Source organism: Rhododendron vialii, chromosome 1a (assembly GCF_030253575.1).
Source record: "Rhododendron vialii isolate Sample 1 chromosome 1a, ASM3025357v1".
NCBI lineage: Eukaryota > Viridiplantae > Streptophyta > Magnoliopsida > Ericales > Ericaceae > Rhododendron > Rhododendron vialii.
Genome location: NC_080557.1, coordinates 39,952,377 through 39,968,536, shown reverse-complemented (window position 1 = coordinate 39,968,536; position 16,160 = coordinate 39,952,377). Strand labels below are relative to the sequence as shown.

General features: G+C 36.9%; 1 protein-coding gene across 1 annotated transcript; it reads right to left on the bottom strand.

Annotated features, from left to right (window-relative positions):
• Positions 1-6,182: 6,182 nt before the first annotated feature.
• On the bottom strand, positions 6,183-9,815 carry LOC131324049 (probable glucuronoxylan glucuronosyltransferase IRX7). The gene is made up of 3 exons (XM_058355877.1): positions 8,667-9,815; positions 7,954-8,204; positions 6,183-7,089 (listed from the first exon to the last, which is right to left on the bottom strand). The coding sequence occupies exons 1-3, from the start codon at positions 9,309-9,311 to the stop codon at positions 6,624-6,626; spliced, it is 1,362 nt and encodes a 453-aa protein (XP_058211860.1). The 5' UTR covers positions 9,312-9,815; the 3' UTR covers positions 6,183-6,623.
• Between the last annotated feature and the right edge of the window lie 6,345 nt (positions 9,816-16,160).

Below are 16,160 nucleotides of genomic sequence, written 5' to 3'. Positions count from 1 at the left end.
CTTTCACGGGACAGGATGCTAATAGAAATAGAAGCTTTGATCCTTGTACTAGGAGAGCATAAATTTGCTTACCTGTTCAACTTCTGATGAATCAAGATTATTTTTTTTCTCTTATGAATAGTCATTGTTTGTGCTCCCTTTGTTTGATTATGGCTCCCTTTGCGTACATTGAACTCAATTTAGCGGATACCTCTAACTGAGCCTCCAATTCGACTTGAGGTGTAACGAAGCTAAATTGAGCATCAATTGCCTTTTATTGCTTTTAGTTATATAACGTGGCGGTGGCATAACCCCATAGAATTGTGTTGAGAACGAGGCGCATAGCCCCTCTAGTCTGCTTAACTAGTTTGTGATCTGATTGTAGCTTGAATTATAATTGCAGCTTAAATCTGTAATTGTAGCTTGAATCATGTCTAAATCTGCTGGTGTTTTCTTAGGATTAGATTAATTATGTCTGAATCACCTATCGGTTCGAGTGCTCAGTCAACAAATCCGGTTGATGGTTCTGGACCATCACAACCAAGTGGTAGCCCCGCACCATCATCATCCCCTCTTGATAACCATGCAAGTGACAATCCTATTCATCCAAGTGACAATCCTACTGATGAAGTTGAAGTTGTATCAGGAAAATCCGATGATGATGATGATGGTGGAAAAAGGTTAAGGAGTCCTTATTGGGCTCACTATAATAGGGTGAAAATTAACGGGATTTTCAAGGCCATTTGCAAGTATTGTGGAACAAAAATTTCTGGAGAAACAAGGAATGGAACTTCGCATTTGAAAGAACATTATTTAAGGAAACACCAAAAGAAGGATAACATGAGGCAACAAGTTCTAACAAACAATTTTATGAACAACGACCGTCCTCCGCTACTAACTTCATATAGTTTTGATCATGAGACAGCACGGAAAGAACTTGCAAGTGCTATAATCATGCATGAGTATCCCCTTTCAATTGTGGACCATGTTGGATTTAGGAGGTATTCAAATGCTCTTCAACCTTTATTTAAGGTGCCGTGTAGAAACACAATGAAAGCTGAAATATTTAAGATTTATGAGTACCAGAGGGGGAAGACAATGAGTTTGGTGGTGAGTAATGCAAGTAGATTAGCTATCACAACGGACATGTGGACTTCAAGTAATCAAAAGAAAGGCTTCATGGCTGTCACAGCGCATTTTATTGATGATTCTTGGACTTTGCAAAGTCGCATTTTGAGGTATTTCTAACTTATATCGCTATATTTATTCCTTTATGCAATGTAAATCTTCATTTTTCTATTTTTAATTAAATATCAATGTTGCATGTTAGGTTCATATATGTGCCATGTCCACATACAAAAGAAGTTCTATGTGACCAATTGTTGAATTGTTTGATGGATTGGAACATTGATAGGAAGATTTCAAGTATAATGGTTGATAATTGCTCTACCAATGATGCCATGATTGATCTTTTGTGGGACAAACTTGATAGTGCGTCGCTCATGTTGGGTGGGGATTTATTTCATATGCGTTGTTGTGCGCACATTCTTAATCTTATTGTTAAAGATGGGTTGGATGTTATCAAGGTGGGTATTGAGAAAATTCGGGACAGCGTAGCTTATTGGACAGCATCACAAAAAAGAGACGAAAAATTTGAAGAAACAGTACGCCAATTGAATGTGACTAGTACTAAGAAATTAGGATTTGATTGTGCAACTAGGTGGAATTCAACATTCTTGATGCTTCAAACAGCCCTACTTTATAAGGATGTGTTCATTCGCTTAAGCAAACGGGATGCTCAATATAATTCCTTACCGAGTGAACGTGAGTGGGGGTTTGCTAAAGATGTTTGTCAGAAGCTCAAAATTTTTTTTAAGGTGACAGAGTTGTTTTCTGGAACTAAATACCCCACTACTAATCAATGCTTTCCAAATATATGTGAGATTAGACTTGAATTAAGAGATTGGCTCCGTTCTGAGAATCAGGTGATTAGGGAAATGGCCAAAAGAATGGTGGAAAAATTTGACAAGTATTGGTCTGTGGTAAATGGTGTTGTGGGGGTTTCTGCTGTGTTGGATCCTAGGTATAAGATCAACGTGTTGGAATTCTACTTTAAATTATTGTTTCCAACAAGTTATAAGGAAGAAGTTGAGAAAGTTCGTGCACTTTGTTATAAATTGCTTAAGGAGTATCAATGTCCTAGTTCAATGATGGAGGGTATTGGTGACTCTTCTTCCCAATCAAGTTCCATTGATGAAGAGTCACTATCAAAGTATGATGTCTACATGCTTAGGGAGTCGAAGAGAAGTAGGACAATCGATACTGCAAAATTGGAGTTGGATCATTATTTGTCGGAAGATGTCTTGCCAAAATCCATGGGATTTGATGTCTTGAATTGGTGGAAATCACATCAACCCAAGTATCCAATTTTGCAAGCCATGGCTAGGGATCTGTTAGCTATTCCGGTATCGACGGTTGCTTCTGAGTCTGCATTTAGCACGAGTGGTAGGTTGGTGAGTCCACATCGTAGTAGACTTCATCCCGACACGATGGAAGCCTTGATGTGTGCTCAAAGTTGGTTGTGGGCTGCCGAAATGAAAGGTAATGAATTTAGTATCTTGCATTTTTCTACTTTAGTAAACTAAAACTAGTACTTATGAATTTTTTACTTTATATTTGTTAGGTGAATCAACATCAGGGTACGCCACTATATTAGATGATGCGGAAACGGGGGATTCGTGCGTGACTTGGGAGGTAATTGGCATTTCTCTTACATCTCTCGTGGTTTTAACATTACATATTGCTCATATTAATTGAATTTTTTTTGTTGATATTAATTCATTTTTTTTGCCCTTCAATTTAACAGTTATGAACTCGACAAATGGAAGTTGGCATTTCAAGATGGAAATCAAAATTGATTCTATTTTTCTATCTCTTAATTCTGCAAATGGAACTTTGTATTATTTCAAGATTTGTGATGTAGTGCGATGTGGTGTCTGAACTTTGTATTATTTCAACTTTGGCTGGACTGATTGGTGTGCATGTGGTGACTGGAATTACTGGATTGACTGAACTTTGTATTAGTTTTACTTTGCTTTGTATTTGTTTTGTGGACTGATATCAGGCAGCATGTAGTTGGTGTTTTGTTGTGAATGTTGGTAGCTATTATCTATTGAGAATGTTGGAGTATAAAATGGTTCACTGGTGGAAAAACCAACTAAAATGAAATATTTTAGTTGATTTTTGTCAACGGTGTATTAGTCTTTTGATTTTTGTCAAGAAAAGGTCAATTATTCGTTTACAAGGTTATTTTTGCTTGATTAAAAGGTGTTATTCACTATAAACTTGGTAGGATTAGGTTTTTTCTTCATTAAAAAGATTCAGTATTTTTGCTTGATTTCGGTTATCCGTTCGGTTCGGTTACTACGCGATATCCGTTCGGTTCGGTTATGGTTACCCAGTTTCCTCCCCGTTCGGTTATCGGGGCGGATATGGGTGGTACTTCGGTTTCGGGTATCGGGTACGGAATACCCAATATCCGCTCCGTTTGCCCCGAATGCCATCCCTAGAGGATTGTATTATTTATTTCAACTTCAACTCAACACTCTATTTTTCAATTCCAACACATATTTGGAGGAGATCCTCTATTTTTTCCTTCATCCTCTATATTTAGAGGATCAAAGTTTATCCTCCCAAATAGAGGATGAGTTTTAGAAGATGAGTTGGAGAATGTTTTTCCTCCAAAATGAAGAAATGAAGTATGGGTTGGAGATGCTATTATAAAGAGAAATGCTAAGTACAAAGAACATGAGCAAAGAAAATACTTTTAAAGTATACATAAATGGCTCAGATTCACTTAAGAGTCTTTTCTTTGCCTATTTTCTTTGTCCTTAGCACAATCCTTTTATAAAAAACGAGCGGTCCTGATTAGATATTGTGAACATCCGTGACAAGTGAATACAGATAAACAGGAGCACGCTGTCGCTGACCGATGATCACCAAAAACCTCGGTAAGAGCATCTCCAATCCACCTCTATTTCTCCAAAATAGAGGATGGATGTGACACATTGAGGGGAGATTTTATAATTTATTCTCTTTTTTCTTCACTTTTTGTAATTTTTGGGAGAATATTTGAGGGACCCACCGTCCTTTTTAGAGTTTGGTCCTCCAAAAGTAAATTTGATTCTCTAAAAATGGAGGATCAAAAGTAAATTTTGAGTACAAAATTCCTCCAAACTCTAAAAAGGACGATGGGTTCCTCAAAGATTCTCCCAAAAAGTACAAAAAGTGAAGAAAAAATGGAATAAATTACAAAATCTCCCCTCAATATGTTACATCTATACTCTATTTTGGAGGAAATGGAGATGGATAGTAGATGGATCGGAGATGCTCTTAACACAACTCGAAACTCGAAGCTAGCCTATGACAGTTACCTCACCTGTCCCCCTGCTGGTTTTATTTTATTATTGGTACTAACATTGTACTGTATGCTTTCTCTCTCTGTCAAATGCTTGATAATCCAACCAACCCGTGAATACTTTTAACTCCACTCAATAGAAAGTAGACAGAGAGAGAGAAGATTGCATACAAACGCAGACCCGGGGACATCGTTTCCTCTCATGGTACGGGTACATTGTAGCAAGCCTAAACAATTGATTTTAGCAAAGTCAAAGAAACATAGAACTAGAAGTATTTTGGGCTCCGTTTTGGAAATAAAAATAAATTTTTACTTTTTAAAAACATAATTTTAAGATTAAAAATTATGAATTTATTAAAATTTAAAAATATGTAATATGAATGTTATTTGAAAAATCTCGATGAGATCTTTTATAAGATGCAAAAAAAAAATTAAAAATTTATTTTTCATTTATTTTATTTTTAAGTTTAAAAATATAAAATAAACTGTTTATTTTTAAAAAAAAATTCTGGAACAGAGCCTTATACTAGAATCAGGTAGGAGGAGAAACAATTTACATGGACTAGTATTGTAATCTCTACACATTCTTCAGTAAAACTAATCGAATATTTTAAAAACTCATCATACGTCGAAAGATTCCTCTACTTTTTTTTTTTGCCAAAATTTTAATCTTGATCGTATCATAAAAGAAAAAGAATTACAATCGCAGGTTGACCAGAGGAACTAGTTAACAATACTACATACTCCCTCCGTTTCAAAAAGGATGGCAATTTTTAAAACTCGTGTCATTTTTCATCGCTTATATCTTTCAATCTATAATATTTTTTATGAGTATGAAAATTTTATATAATAAAACTAATCGAGAACTATCAAACAAGATATATATTGCATATATTTTTAGATCCATATTGAAAGATATAAAAAATTAAAATTGGCACAAACATCAAAATTGACATTCAATTTGGAACGAAGAGAGTATAAGTTTATAACCATCTACTATTATAATTGCGGTCTTGCTATTGTCAGCTCACTGGGCTGACGATAAGCACACTAGAAGATAAGAAAAATACGTATTTTCTGTGTTTTTTTATACCTTTTAATACATATTCACACATTCATTATTGTCAGCCCACTGAACTGATTTTAGAATTTTCTTTATAATTGAAACCAAAAAAAGCGGTGAAGTTAAAGGCGTCTAGCATTAAATTGACACATTAATTTATGCATTTAATCTCACACCCTTTGGAGAGGATTCAGAGAGTTTCAGCCTTTAACCTTGCTTTTACATTTCTAAAGCCAACTTTACTAATGTTACATCCAACACCCTCCCATTCACAATAAAAGCCAACCTTGCTAATGTTTTACTCTCTTCGTCTCTATTTAATTGTCCACTACAATTTTACGTGCATTTGCAACGTCTTATATCTCCCGACGTATATGGTTAAGAATATGTAATATGGATATTGTTTGATAGAACTCAATTTTTTTCTATAAGACAATAATTTCAAAAACATAAAACATAATATACATCTAGAAATATAAGCCATTGAAAAAATACACGCAAAACCGTAATGAATAATTAAATAGGGACGGAGGTAGTAACAAATTGGGAAATTCTATGGCTACACTACAGGGACTGTATGACAGCTGATCCAACCGTTCATTTTGACAATAGACAATTATTTTTTATTTGAACTGTCAAATATTCAAATTAAAATCCGAATATCTACCGGCGAAACAGAGGCAGGATCGCCCACGCCTGTAGCCTATAGAAGGACCCCATAAATTAGCTCAAAAATCGATTCTTCTTTTGACCATTATAATTCTATTCCTCCTTTTTCGTAATTTTCGTTTCACAAACAAAATGAATCCTCTTTTCAAAGCATCTCACAAGAGACGACCCTACCATATCGTACCACATGTTTAGTAGTAGTATTTAACAAAAAATAAAATATTCCTCTACGCCTGTACAGTATCGTCAATTGTCCCACCCAACCGGAAACCCAACCAATTCCCGTAGGCCACCTCAACTGGGACCCCACATTGCCATGAACCTATGCTCCTTATCGGGACCCACATTGCATGGATCCAAATCTCTGCAGTGCACATATACATATTCTAGTCTAACCCATCTGACTTGTCAGAGGTCCCAATGAATTCCAGCTGTCTACCACTATCCAGCTGTCAACTCTTCCCCGCCAATCAAAACCCCGTACGTGTCAACACCTCATTCGCTGGAAACCCTCGACCGCCTGCGGGACCGGTGCAGCTTGCCGGAGAGAGCACGGAGCACCTGCCACGTGGCGTCGCCGTCCTGCACGTGATCGTTGAAGAGTAGGGCCCGGCTCACGGCGGGGTCCATGAGGTTCCTCTGAATGGCGGAGAGGTTGGTCGCCGCCACGTGTTCGAGGATGGATCCCAACTTTCCGACGTCGCCTTCTGCCACCGTGAGTGATATCTCCGGCCACCTCACGGCGGAGGGGAACGGCAGCCGGATGCCGTCGGCTATGATGACCGGCACGCAACCCAGAACGACGGATTCCACCAGTCTCGGACTCCACGGGGCCCACCCCAGCGGGCACAAACAAAAGACGGAGCGAACGATCTCTGTCTGGTAACCGGGAAATCTGTGCCGCTTGAGGTAAAACCTCCGGTCGCCGCCGTACCCCTCCCATATCACCGTCCTCACACGCCTGCAAAGAAAGACACATCGGACCACCAGCACAGCAGGACTAATTTGTTAGTAGTTTCGAAGAAGAACAGTTGCAACTACCTAGGCTCGTTTTTTTTTTTTTTTTGGTTTAAAAAATAAGTAGAAATTAAAAGATTATTTGTCAACTTTCTAGTAGTACTTGAGAACTGTGAATGGTACAGTAATTTTGTATGGTCTCAAGAACCGTTTGTTAAAAGCTATACAAAATTGACAATTACGAGACCATGCAAAATTACCACACTGTTCTCAAGTACAAGAAGAGTGAAAATGTCTCCATCTTGCGAAAATTTATTTAGGCACTATTCTGATTAGATTATTATTTTTTAAATATCATTTTACGAGACATATTATTTTTTTATAATACGTCACTTTTAATTTAAAAATTAAATAGTTCCTCCACTTATAATACGTCACATTATTGATAGTCACACCCCACTTTTTTTTATAATCATACTCTTGAATTTGTCTTTCAGTCTTCAAAAATCACATTACATGCACACTACAAGATAAATATTCTACATTTTGTTATCAAAACATGAAGTACTAAAATCATTTTTCGGAAGCAAAAAAGAAAAACTTGTCTGTTAGCAAGAGTTTTTAACGGACTTGGATGAGAAACCCTATCTCAATCAAAACTTGATAAGTTATAAAATTAAAAGTATATAAAATCCCCATATTTGATGAAGTGTAATCTTAATGATGTCAAACTTATATTTTATCATCAAATTGCCACATAAGCTTCAAGAAACTTAATTTTGAAAGCTTAAGATTAGTAGAAATAAAAAAGGCTGTCAGTTTACCAAACAAGATTATTTTTAATTAAGGAATGGATTAAAGTAATTACTTGCTGTAAAACCGGCCGCTGACATTCTTGGGATGCACTTCCATCTTGCCCCTGAAAAACGCGAATATATCTCGCCGCCCATTCGCCGGAGATTTTGCCAGCGTTGACCGCACTGTCTCCGGCGAGACATACGGCGGAATCACCACATTCTCCACCTCCTGACACGGGTGCTGATATTTCACTCCGAACGTCTGTAACACAATCGATTTCCTCAGAATCTCCGGCACCCCATCCGCAATCGCCACATCCTCCTTCCAAAACAAAAACCAACGAAAAATCAAAAAAAAAAAAAAAAAAAAAACCATTTCCCATAAAACAAAAAAATATTTAATTTCCAACACAAATCCTAAACAAAATAATATCTCAGGATTGGTCAAGTGGTCTAAGGTTGAGAGGAGTTTACAGGTTTTCTCTTTTCTAAGGTCTCAGGTCACCCAAAGTGTAAGCTTATGAAAAGGGACTCAACGGAGCGCATAAGCACCTTGCATTACCAAAGCAAATAATACTGCTACATATGTCCCAAAATAAATGTCCAATGAATCCGTAAGATGAGAACTTAAAAATAATACGTATTCTACGAGAAAAAAATGCTAACTTTTCTAATAAGTTAAAAGAAATTATGAATATCTAATAAATTGTCAAAAAAAGTTTGAATCTTTCTTGAAAAATTCGTATTATTTTTAAATTTTCGTTTTGCGGACCTAATATCTCACCATTGTGTGAAAACAAGATCCGAAATCGTGAGAAGCGACGAAGACGTGGTCGGAGCCCCGGGACCGGTTCCAAAACGGGTACTCCGACGAAATGAGTTCCACCGCGGACGATATGAGGCCCCGCGCGTGGCCGATCGCCGGAAACCCATTAACGGTGCTGAAATTGCAAGAAACGTAGACCGGTACGAAGAAGAAATCGGCTTCAAGTGGGTCCATCGTCCTCACATCGCTGTTCATCAGGGCCTTGTGTATGGCCACCTCCGAAGCAAACAGGTGGTTCGAACACCGCTCGTTGGATAACCAATCCGTGTTATATCTCGACGGCAAGTCGTAAACGTAAACCCTCGTACCATTCAATTGTCCGGCGAGAACAGAGGATGGGATTTTCTTGTTGGGGGATTCAAAGAGGGCACGGGAGGCCAGGATGGATTTGGAGAGAGAGACGGTGGTCTTAGAGAGAGAGTTTGGGGATTTGAGGTGGGTGATGAGGTAATAGGAGAGGAAGTAGAAAGAGAGGGAAAACCAGAGGACCCATTTGGAGTATCGGTAACAGTAGGCCTTCTCCGCTTGCCTTCTGTGTATGAATCTCATTTTCACGTAGAATCCCCTGTTGTTTCTGGTTAGTTTGTTGGGCTCTTTAGCCATCTCTTCTTATTGAGATACCCACGACAAATTTGTTGAGGCGAAGCTTTCGTTGTTCTTGGTGGGGATATGAAGTGGAAATCAAGAAACGGGGAATGGGGAGATGCGGGTTTTGGTAGAAGTTCGTTTTCTTTGTTGGAAAGGAAAAGGTTTTGATGAAATTAGGAACTAATCGAATTTGGTAGGGTCTGTCTTTTATTTTTGGTAAGAGTAATGGGTTTGGTGGAAGTCTTGTGTTGTTTTCAAGAAAGAAATAAGAGTGATAATGAAGGTGTTGCAGTTGCAGAGGGGAGAGAGAGAGAGAGAGAATTTACAGGGGAGTCACATTGTGGTGGAGCAGATGAAACATCGCCAAAGGTCTCGGTTTATCAGCAGGTTTGTAGTCCTTCGAAATGTTATTCTGATAAAATTACTGTAATACCCTTTCTCATTCCCATAGATTCTTGTGTAATGGAAAAATCTACACACAATCCCATTAGAAAGAGAAAAGTCTACACACCCATTTGAGTCTTTCTATTCTGATAAAATTACTGTAATACCCTTTCTTATTCCCAGAGATTTTTAAGATTGTGATTCTTGTGTAATGGAAAAGTCTACACACAATCCCATTTGAGTCTTTCAACGGGTACACCGTTTGCACACGGAGTTATGTCAGAGTCATCTCAGGATTTCTTATAAGTTATAAGAACTGTTTAATTTGTTTAAAATATTTTTTGAATATTTTTTGTAAAAAAATCAGTTCAGTTAAATATCGGTAAGGACTTAATTAATTTTTTGCTCAATTTCCTGTTTAAAAAATGAACAAAGAAGCTGTTCAAGCATTTACCGATATTTGACTGAGCTAATTTTTTATAGAGATTCTTAAAAATACATTTTAAATGAATTGAAGGACTACGATCATTTGTTGGATTTCAACATGGATCCCACACAATGCGGTATATATTTGATGTATACCAAATGGTGTGCCTATAGTTTTTATTGATCTCATTTTTTACTGCCAAACTTATAATTGTTTTGTCACATCAGCATATATATGCTTTATCATTTTGTTGATCGAAAATGTCCACCTCATAGAGCACATCGAAAATATTAGTCATGCCAAAATTCATGTTTATCTTTTTTTGATAGATGCGTGATCAAAACACACATTTATCTTGTGCGAGTTAGTTTTTTATTTTATTTTATGATCATGCATTTATCGGTATTCTATAAATATTATGACACTATTGAAGCCGCATTAAGGACGAACTTGTTATGATTGTCGATTAAGGTGGTAGGACCAGCTAGCTTGCAGTGACGATTTAATAGGATGGATGATCAAGATACATATGATTCATAATTGAAACTTATAATGGACCATTTTTTTATACAAATCTATTTTATTCAGATATTTATCGATATTCAACCAAGCTAATTTTGTGCAGGAACGTCATACTTGATAATCTTCACAAAATAAACAATTTCGATCATAATTATGGGACTAAAATGGACCCACAAAGGCCCAAAACTAAACTTGACGCTAAAAAATATGGACTGGACCTCAATCCGATGGTTGAGTCTTGACTCTTGAGAGTTGTAGACGTACGATTTCGCATTTTCCACATTTAATGAAATGCTAGCAGCAAAGCTTCATAATGGCAAAGTTGGAATTTAACGTAGCAGTACAATAAATAGTGCCACCAAGAAAGCTTCAAAAAGCGAGTGTACTTAAAAAGAAATTTTAAAAGGCCTGCAAAAGTTGAATAATTTGGTGCCCAAAGCATATGCGTCAATCAATTAAAAACAAAAATAAATAAATAACTAAATTGACAATGAAACAAATAATGTGAAACGTCAAATGATCATTTAGAATGAGAAAATATATGACTTTTAACTTTCAACGTAAACATTCCGGACCCAAAAGAAGACTTTCAACTTAAAATTTCGACAAAATCCGATCATCAAAACAGTAGAGCCAAGGGTTTATGCATGCACTATTGTTAGGAGTGTACACGGGTTGAGTCGGGTCGGTTTTAACCTGAACCTGACCATGCCATGTAAGAAATATTTAGGCTCGCAACCGAATGGCACAGGTGGTAAGAACAGTCCACCTGATTCTTTACTTGGGGTCGGGTTGCACGAAAATTGAATTGGGCTTTTTGGGTTGGTCAGGTCCTGACGGGTAAAGAACGCATCAACCCGAACCCCGAACTGAAATCTGATTTTTGACATAAAGTAAACCCGCACCCGTCTGAACCACATGTTTTGCCCTGCCCGAGACCATGTGGGTCGGGTCGGGTCCACGGGTTCACAATTTTCCATTTTTTATTTTTTTGCACACCCCTAGCTACTGTGGCTATGACATCCTATCGCCATTGTCCATTTAGCTTAAAAATGTCGAGGGAAATTTTGTTGAGGCATATTTTTTGACAAATTTTGGGTTGGGGTTGGTGGAAGGGTCCAATATAGTTATTGTAAAGTAGGTAAAACCATGAAAGTACACCATCCTAATTTATTTCGTTTTGATTTTCTGGAAGGGTATTTGTGCACTATGTAAATTTGCATCCTTCAAATTTACAAGTTTATTTCATTTGTTCTTTTACAAGTTTTTAGAAACAAATTTATTCTCTGCACGATTCTCAATAAATTTTTCTATCCATCTCTTCATTCATTATCATTCATTACATCAAAAATTTTCTAAAAAATAAAAACCAAACAAAGTGTAATCTTTGAAAACAAAAACATTTGAAAAGCTATATCAATAGCCTTTTTAAAAACTTAGTTCAATTTTCAGGATAAAGGTTATAACTTTATAAACAAGGAAAAAGCAAAATTCGAATCTTCTGAGGTACATCCTAGGCTCCTAGCTACTACGTATTTTATATCCTTATATAAATGCTCTCTGTCCTTCTCAATCTTAAAAAATTACTCTTTGATTAAAAGTGAATACATACACCATCTCTTGACAGTGCATGTGTTTATTTCGGTCAATCTATATAGTAGTAAATGTTTTCCTCATAACTAAGGTTATTGGTTAGACAAATTTTGTGCACCTCAACTAATTCATGTGAATTAATTGAACCGTCCAATATTGGAGGACTCGATTAAAGCCATTATAAAACCTCATGTGGATTATTAGCACACACAAGTTTTTAGCACATAGAAAATTTCGTATCCTAGACTTTAAGCATTAGGTCTTGGCCACGAGGGCAACCTTCAAATTTACGTCCCATATATACGCGCGTTACTGCAGTTGGAAAAATACGAGTGTGAATGTGTTGCAATATGAAGGAAAAAAATCCACCCTCATGTATATCAAAATAACAAAAGGATATATCCAATTAATATAGTTTTGATAAGTGGGTCTATCTAGGAGTAATACTCAGTCCACTTCAATGCCGGCTTGAATACTCTATGTTGAGTATGTTCTAGAATGATGACTTGGTGGTTGGTTTGTGAATCGGTAGGTTTGCTTCGTACACAATTGATCGATCAGGGTTCGGTTATTGGAGTCGGGACGCAATAAAAGTAATTTTTGGTGAATTTTACAGTCCCTACCTAGATGGCCATCCTTTGGCTGGGCCGGGCCGGGTCTGAGAGGGAGGAATATATTTGTGGTGAGCGTAAGCTGGTTTGGACACGTCTGACCGTCGAATAAAAAAATACTTGGGAATGATGACTCGGGGGAATAAGACCTCGACCAATAAAAATCCTAAGGTTTTGTTTGGTCGTAGATAGCGATGACTCAAGTTGCGTGTGAGTTGGGAGCTAAAGGCACCACACACAAAAATAAAGATCAAATTGACTACTACAATAAGTGGCTTAAATGCTTATGCTTTAAGTTAAACGTTGTCATCATCTTTTCTGGAGTAATTGGATTATTGGAACACTTGTGAGTTGTGACCGGAAGGCATAGATGTGACGCATGTAACTTGCTTTTGTTGTTTGGTTGGATAAGCACTTTGGTAATTTCCAACACTTTGGGACAAGCCGTTTGCCCGTGGAGGTAATTACGGAATTGGGTTTAGCTAACTTTATCTCTTCTTCATTAATTTCTCATCTCTATATGGCTTTTCAAGGAGAGCCTTTGATAGTGCTACTACTCATGCCAAAGTGCATGACTCACCTGTAATTGTAGGTAGGGGCTGGCGTGTAGAAAATTCGACAACTTGCACCGACTGGCCAAATATCACGGATAAAAATCACGAGCGAGTTGAGTTGGATGGATGAATCACAATTTTTAAGCAGGTTGATAGGTAAAATTTCTCTAACTTGTCTTTAGCCTGACCCAATTTGCTATATCTACGCAAGTAGAAACAAGATGCCATCATACCAATGGTAAGGTACATGACCCTACTACACTTTACTAGCCCCACCTGCTCATAAATAAAAATCCAAATCTAGCCTAGTACCCTACGGTTCCCACCTCATTCCATTCTTCCGACTTTTTATTAGGGCAAATAGTAACCAGTAGAGTGTTTTTTTGATGAGCTAAATATTATAAAAAGTTGTAAAAAAGAAAGTTTCTAAAAAGACTCTCAAATATTTCAACCAGCCTCAACCGCTGCGACGAAACAGCCAAAAAAATCAAGCAATCTGCTAGTTTTAAAGGCCGGCGGGTTGGCGTATGGTTAAAATATTGTCAACCAGCCAAGTATGGGTTGGTTGAAAAATGCACCGTCAACCTGCCCAATCCGACTCATATAGACACTCTTAATTGTAGGTTAAAAAGTATGCAACTTTTATTTTGTCAATACAATAATACCCATAGTTGTTTAATCTTGTCGCTTTCGAGTTAGTTAATTTTGCTCACTTTGTTCGAGTGTTGAAGATATATATTTTATAATAATGCTAGGAACACAATACTCCATCACAACACTAATCACACCCGCATACTTGACTCTGCATAATTGGCAATGAGAGTACAATCTCTAGCCTAAATCCAAGATTAGAAAAAGAGGTAACAGAAAGGAGATAAGTCCATAACCTCATGAGGTGGTGCCCAGAGTGCACGGGATATAACCACTAATTACTATGCCAAACAATGTCCCCAAAATAATTGATTATTTTCATTGTTTTTGTTTTGCTGGATGGCTTGGTCAATTTACGTGCACATTGACTAGTCCAGTTAAAAGCGGCTGGCCATCCACGTCAGAATTTGGGGATTCACAAGAAATTACTTTCGTGTCAAACATTTAGTTTCAGAGCAAATACGTTGTTTCGAAGGAGTACCTATATAGTGGAAGTGGCCGATACTACTCTGGCAATGATGCCTCTAATATCACAAAAGAATGAATTCCCACCTTCCTTGGTCGTAAATGACCCAAAAAAAAGTATTTTTATAGTCCAAAATTACACAAGACAAAAATCTCAATCCATACAAAAAAGAATTTGATTTGTAGTGCATAAAGTGGAAATGTGGAATTAGAATGTCAGTTTTCTCTTCAGAGCTTCATAGAAGTTGCAATTATGTACATGTCAGATTGGTAAAACATCAAAATCGCTCACTAAAAGATACTGTAAAATGGAGAACAAACTGTGATACAGTATTATTTACGCTTGTTTTATTTCGGTATTATATAAAAATAAAATTAATTGGGACTAGCTCAATTAGTCAGTACTCTTGCATCTCTTATCATGAGATTAAGAGTTCGAATTTCCCTACTTACGTGTGGGTGTTCTCTTTTTAGAAGGGGTTTCCTACTTAATTTTTTATTGTATCTATCCTATAATCGGCTTATTTTTCATATTGATTGAGTTGTCAGGCTTTGTTGCCTCGTGGACTCTTACAATTAATGTAGTATCCCGAGTTTATGCTTTGTACTTCATATTCAATGTAAATGATCCCATCTATCTATTGAAAAATATATATACTCCTATTTCGTTATACTAAGGTATGGACTAATCAGAACAATTGTAGCAGTCCTCATCAATACTTGCATTTAAATCAACAACCACTGCAAACCTAATACTGGAGAAATATATCTGTGCATGAAAGGACTAGGTACCAAACCATAATACTATGTAAGATAGAATGGTGTTTTGGAATAGTTATAAACTACATAAAGTCTAATGGTACAAACCCCTTTGTGGCCGGTTTTGGGTCTTTAAAAAATTGTTTGGGGTCGCCCATTTTGTTTAAAATACTTTACTTATGGTTCTTGCAAAAAAAAAAAACTCAATCCGATATTGGTATGAACATATACGAAACATCCAATTTTACTTTAAAATTCAGGCTTGAATTCTAGGACAAAGTTGGATGTTTTGTAGACGTCCTAACTGATACCGGATTGAGCTTATTCTTCATAAGAGCCGTAAATAAAATATTCTAAACAAAATGAGCGATTCTGATTACTTTTTTAGACTCAAAACAGGACCAAAAAGGAGTTTGTACGAACGCACCGGTACAAATATTATTATATCTCTACCAGTAGCACCTCTGTATAAACTAATGACAAATAGTGATGTAACTGAACGGTATTTCTTTTTGGAATTGACAATATTGCTACTACTGACTTCAGCTTACGTTTATTCGATAAGGGATCATATAGAGGATTTGGTGAAAAAAGTCCAATGGCGTTGAAAAGGACTTGCAATTGATGAATTTCTTCTATTCTACTCCCCTGCTAGCTGCAATTGTAACTAACATTTTTCTATATATTATTCCCCGGCCTAGCTACTTCAATTGCCATATGATTTGCATAAAAAAGTTGAAAAAAAAAAGAGTGAGTAATTTTTTACGGTACCTCAGAACTCTTTTACGGTTCAACACAAGCAAGGCCGGGGTATCACCGGATCACCAACTCAAAAGGGAATAATTTTCCTTTTCTATTGAGCACCCGGCCACCAATGACATAGATATTGCCCCACATC

What these genes read in the sequence shown, in the direction of transcription:
- LOC131324049 (XM_058355877.1), bottom strand. Translation starts at nt 9,311, where the DNA reads ATGGCTAAAGAGCCCAACAAACTAACCAGAAACAACAGGGGATTCTAC. An exon ending in GATCTTGTTTTCACACAATG is followed by an intron (nt 8,205 to 8,666) that starts GTGAGATATTAG and finishes TTGTTTTGGAAG; the next exon opens with GAGGATGTGGCGATTGCGGA. An exon ending in AGCGGCCGGTTTTACAGCAA is followed by an intron (nt 7,090 to 7,953) that starts GTAATTACTTTA and finishes CTTTCTTTGCAG; the next exon opens with GCGTGTGAGGACGGTGATAT.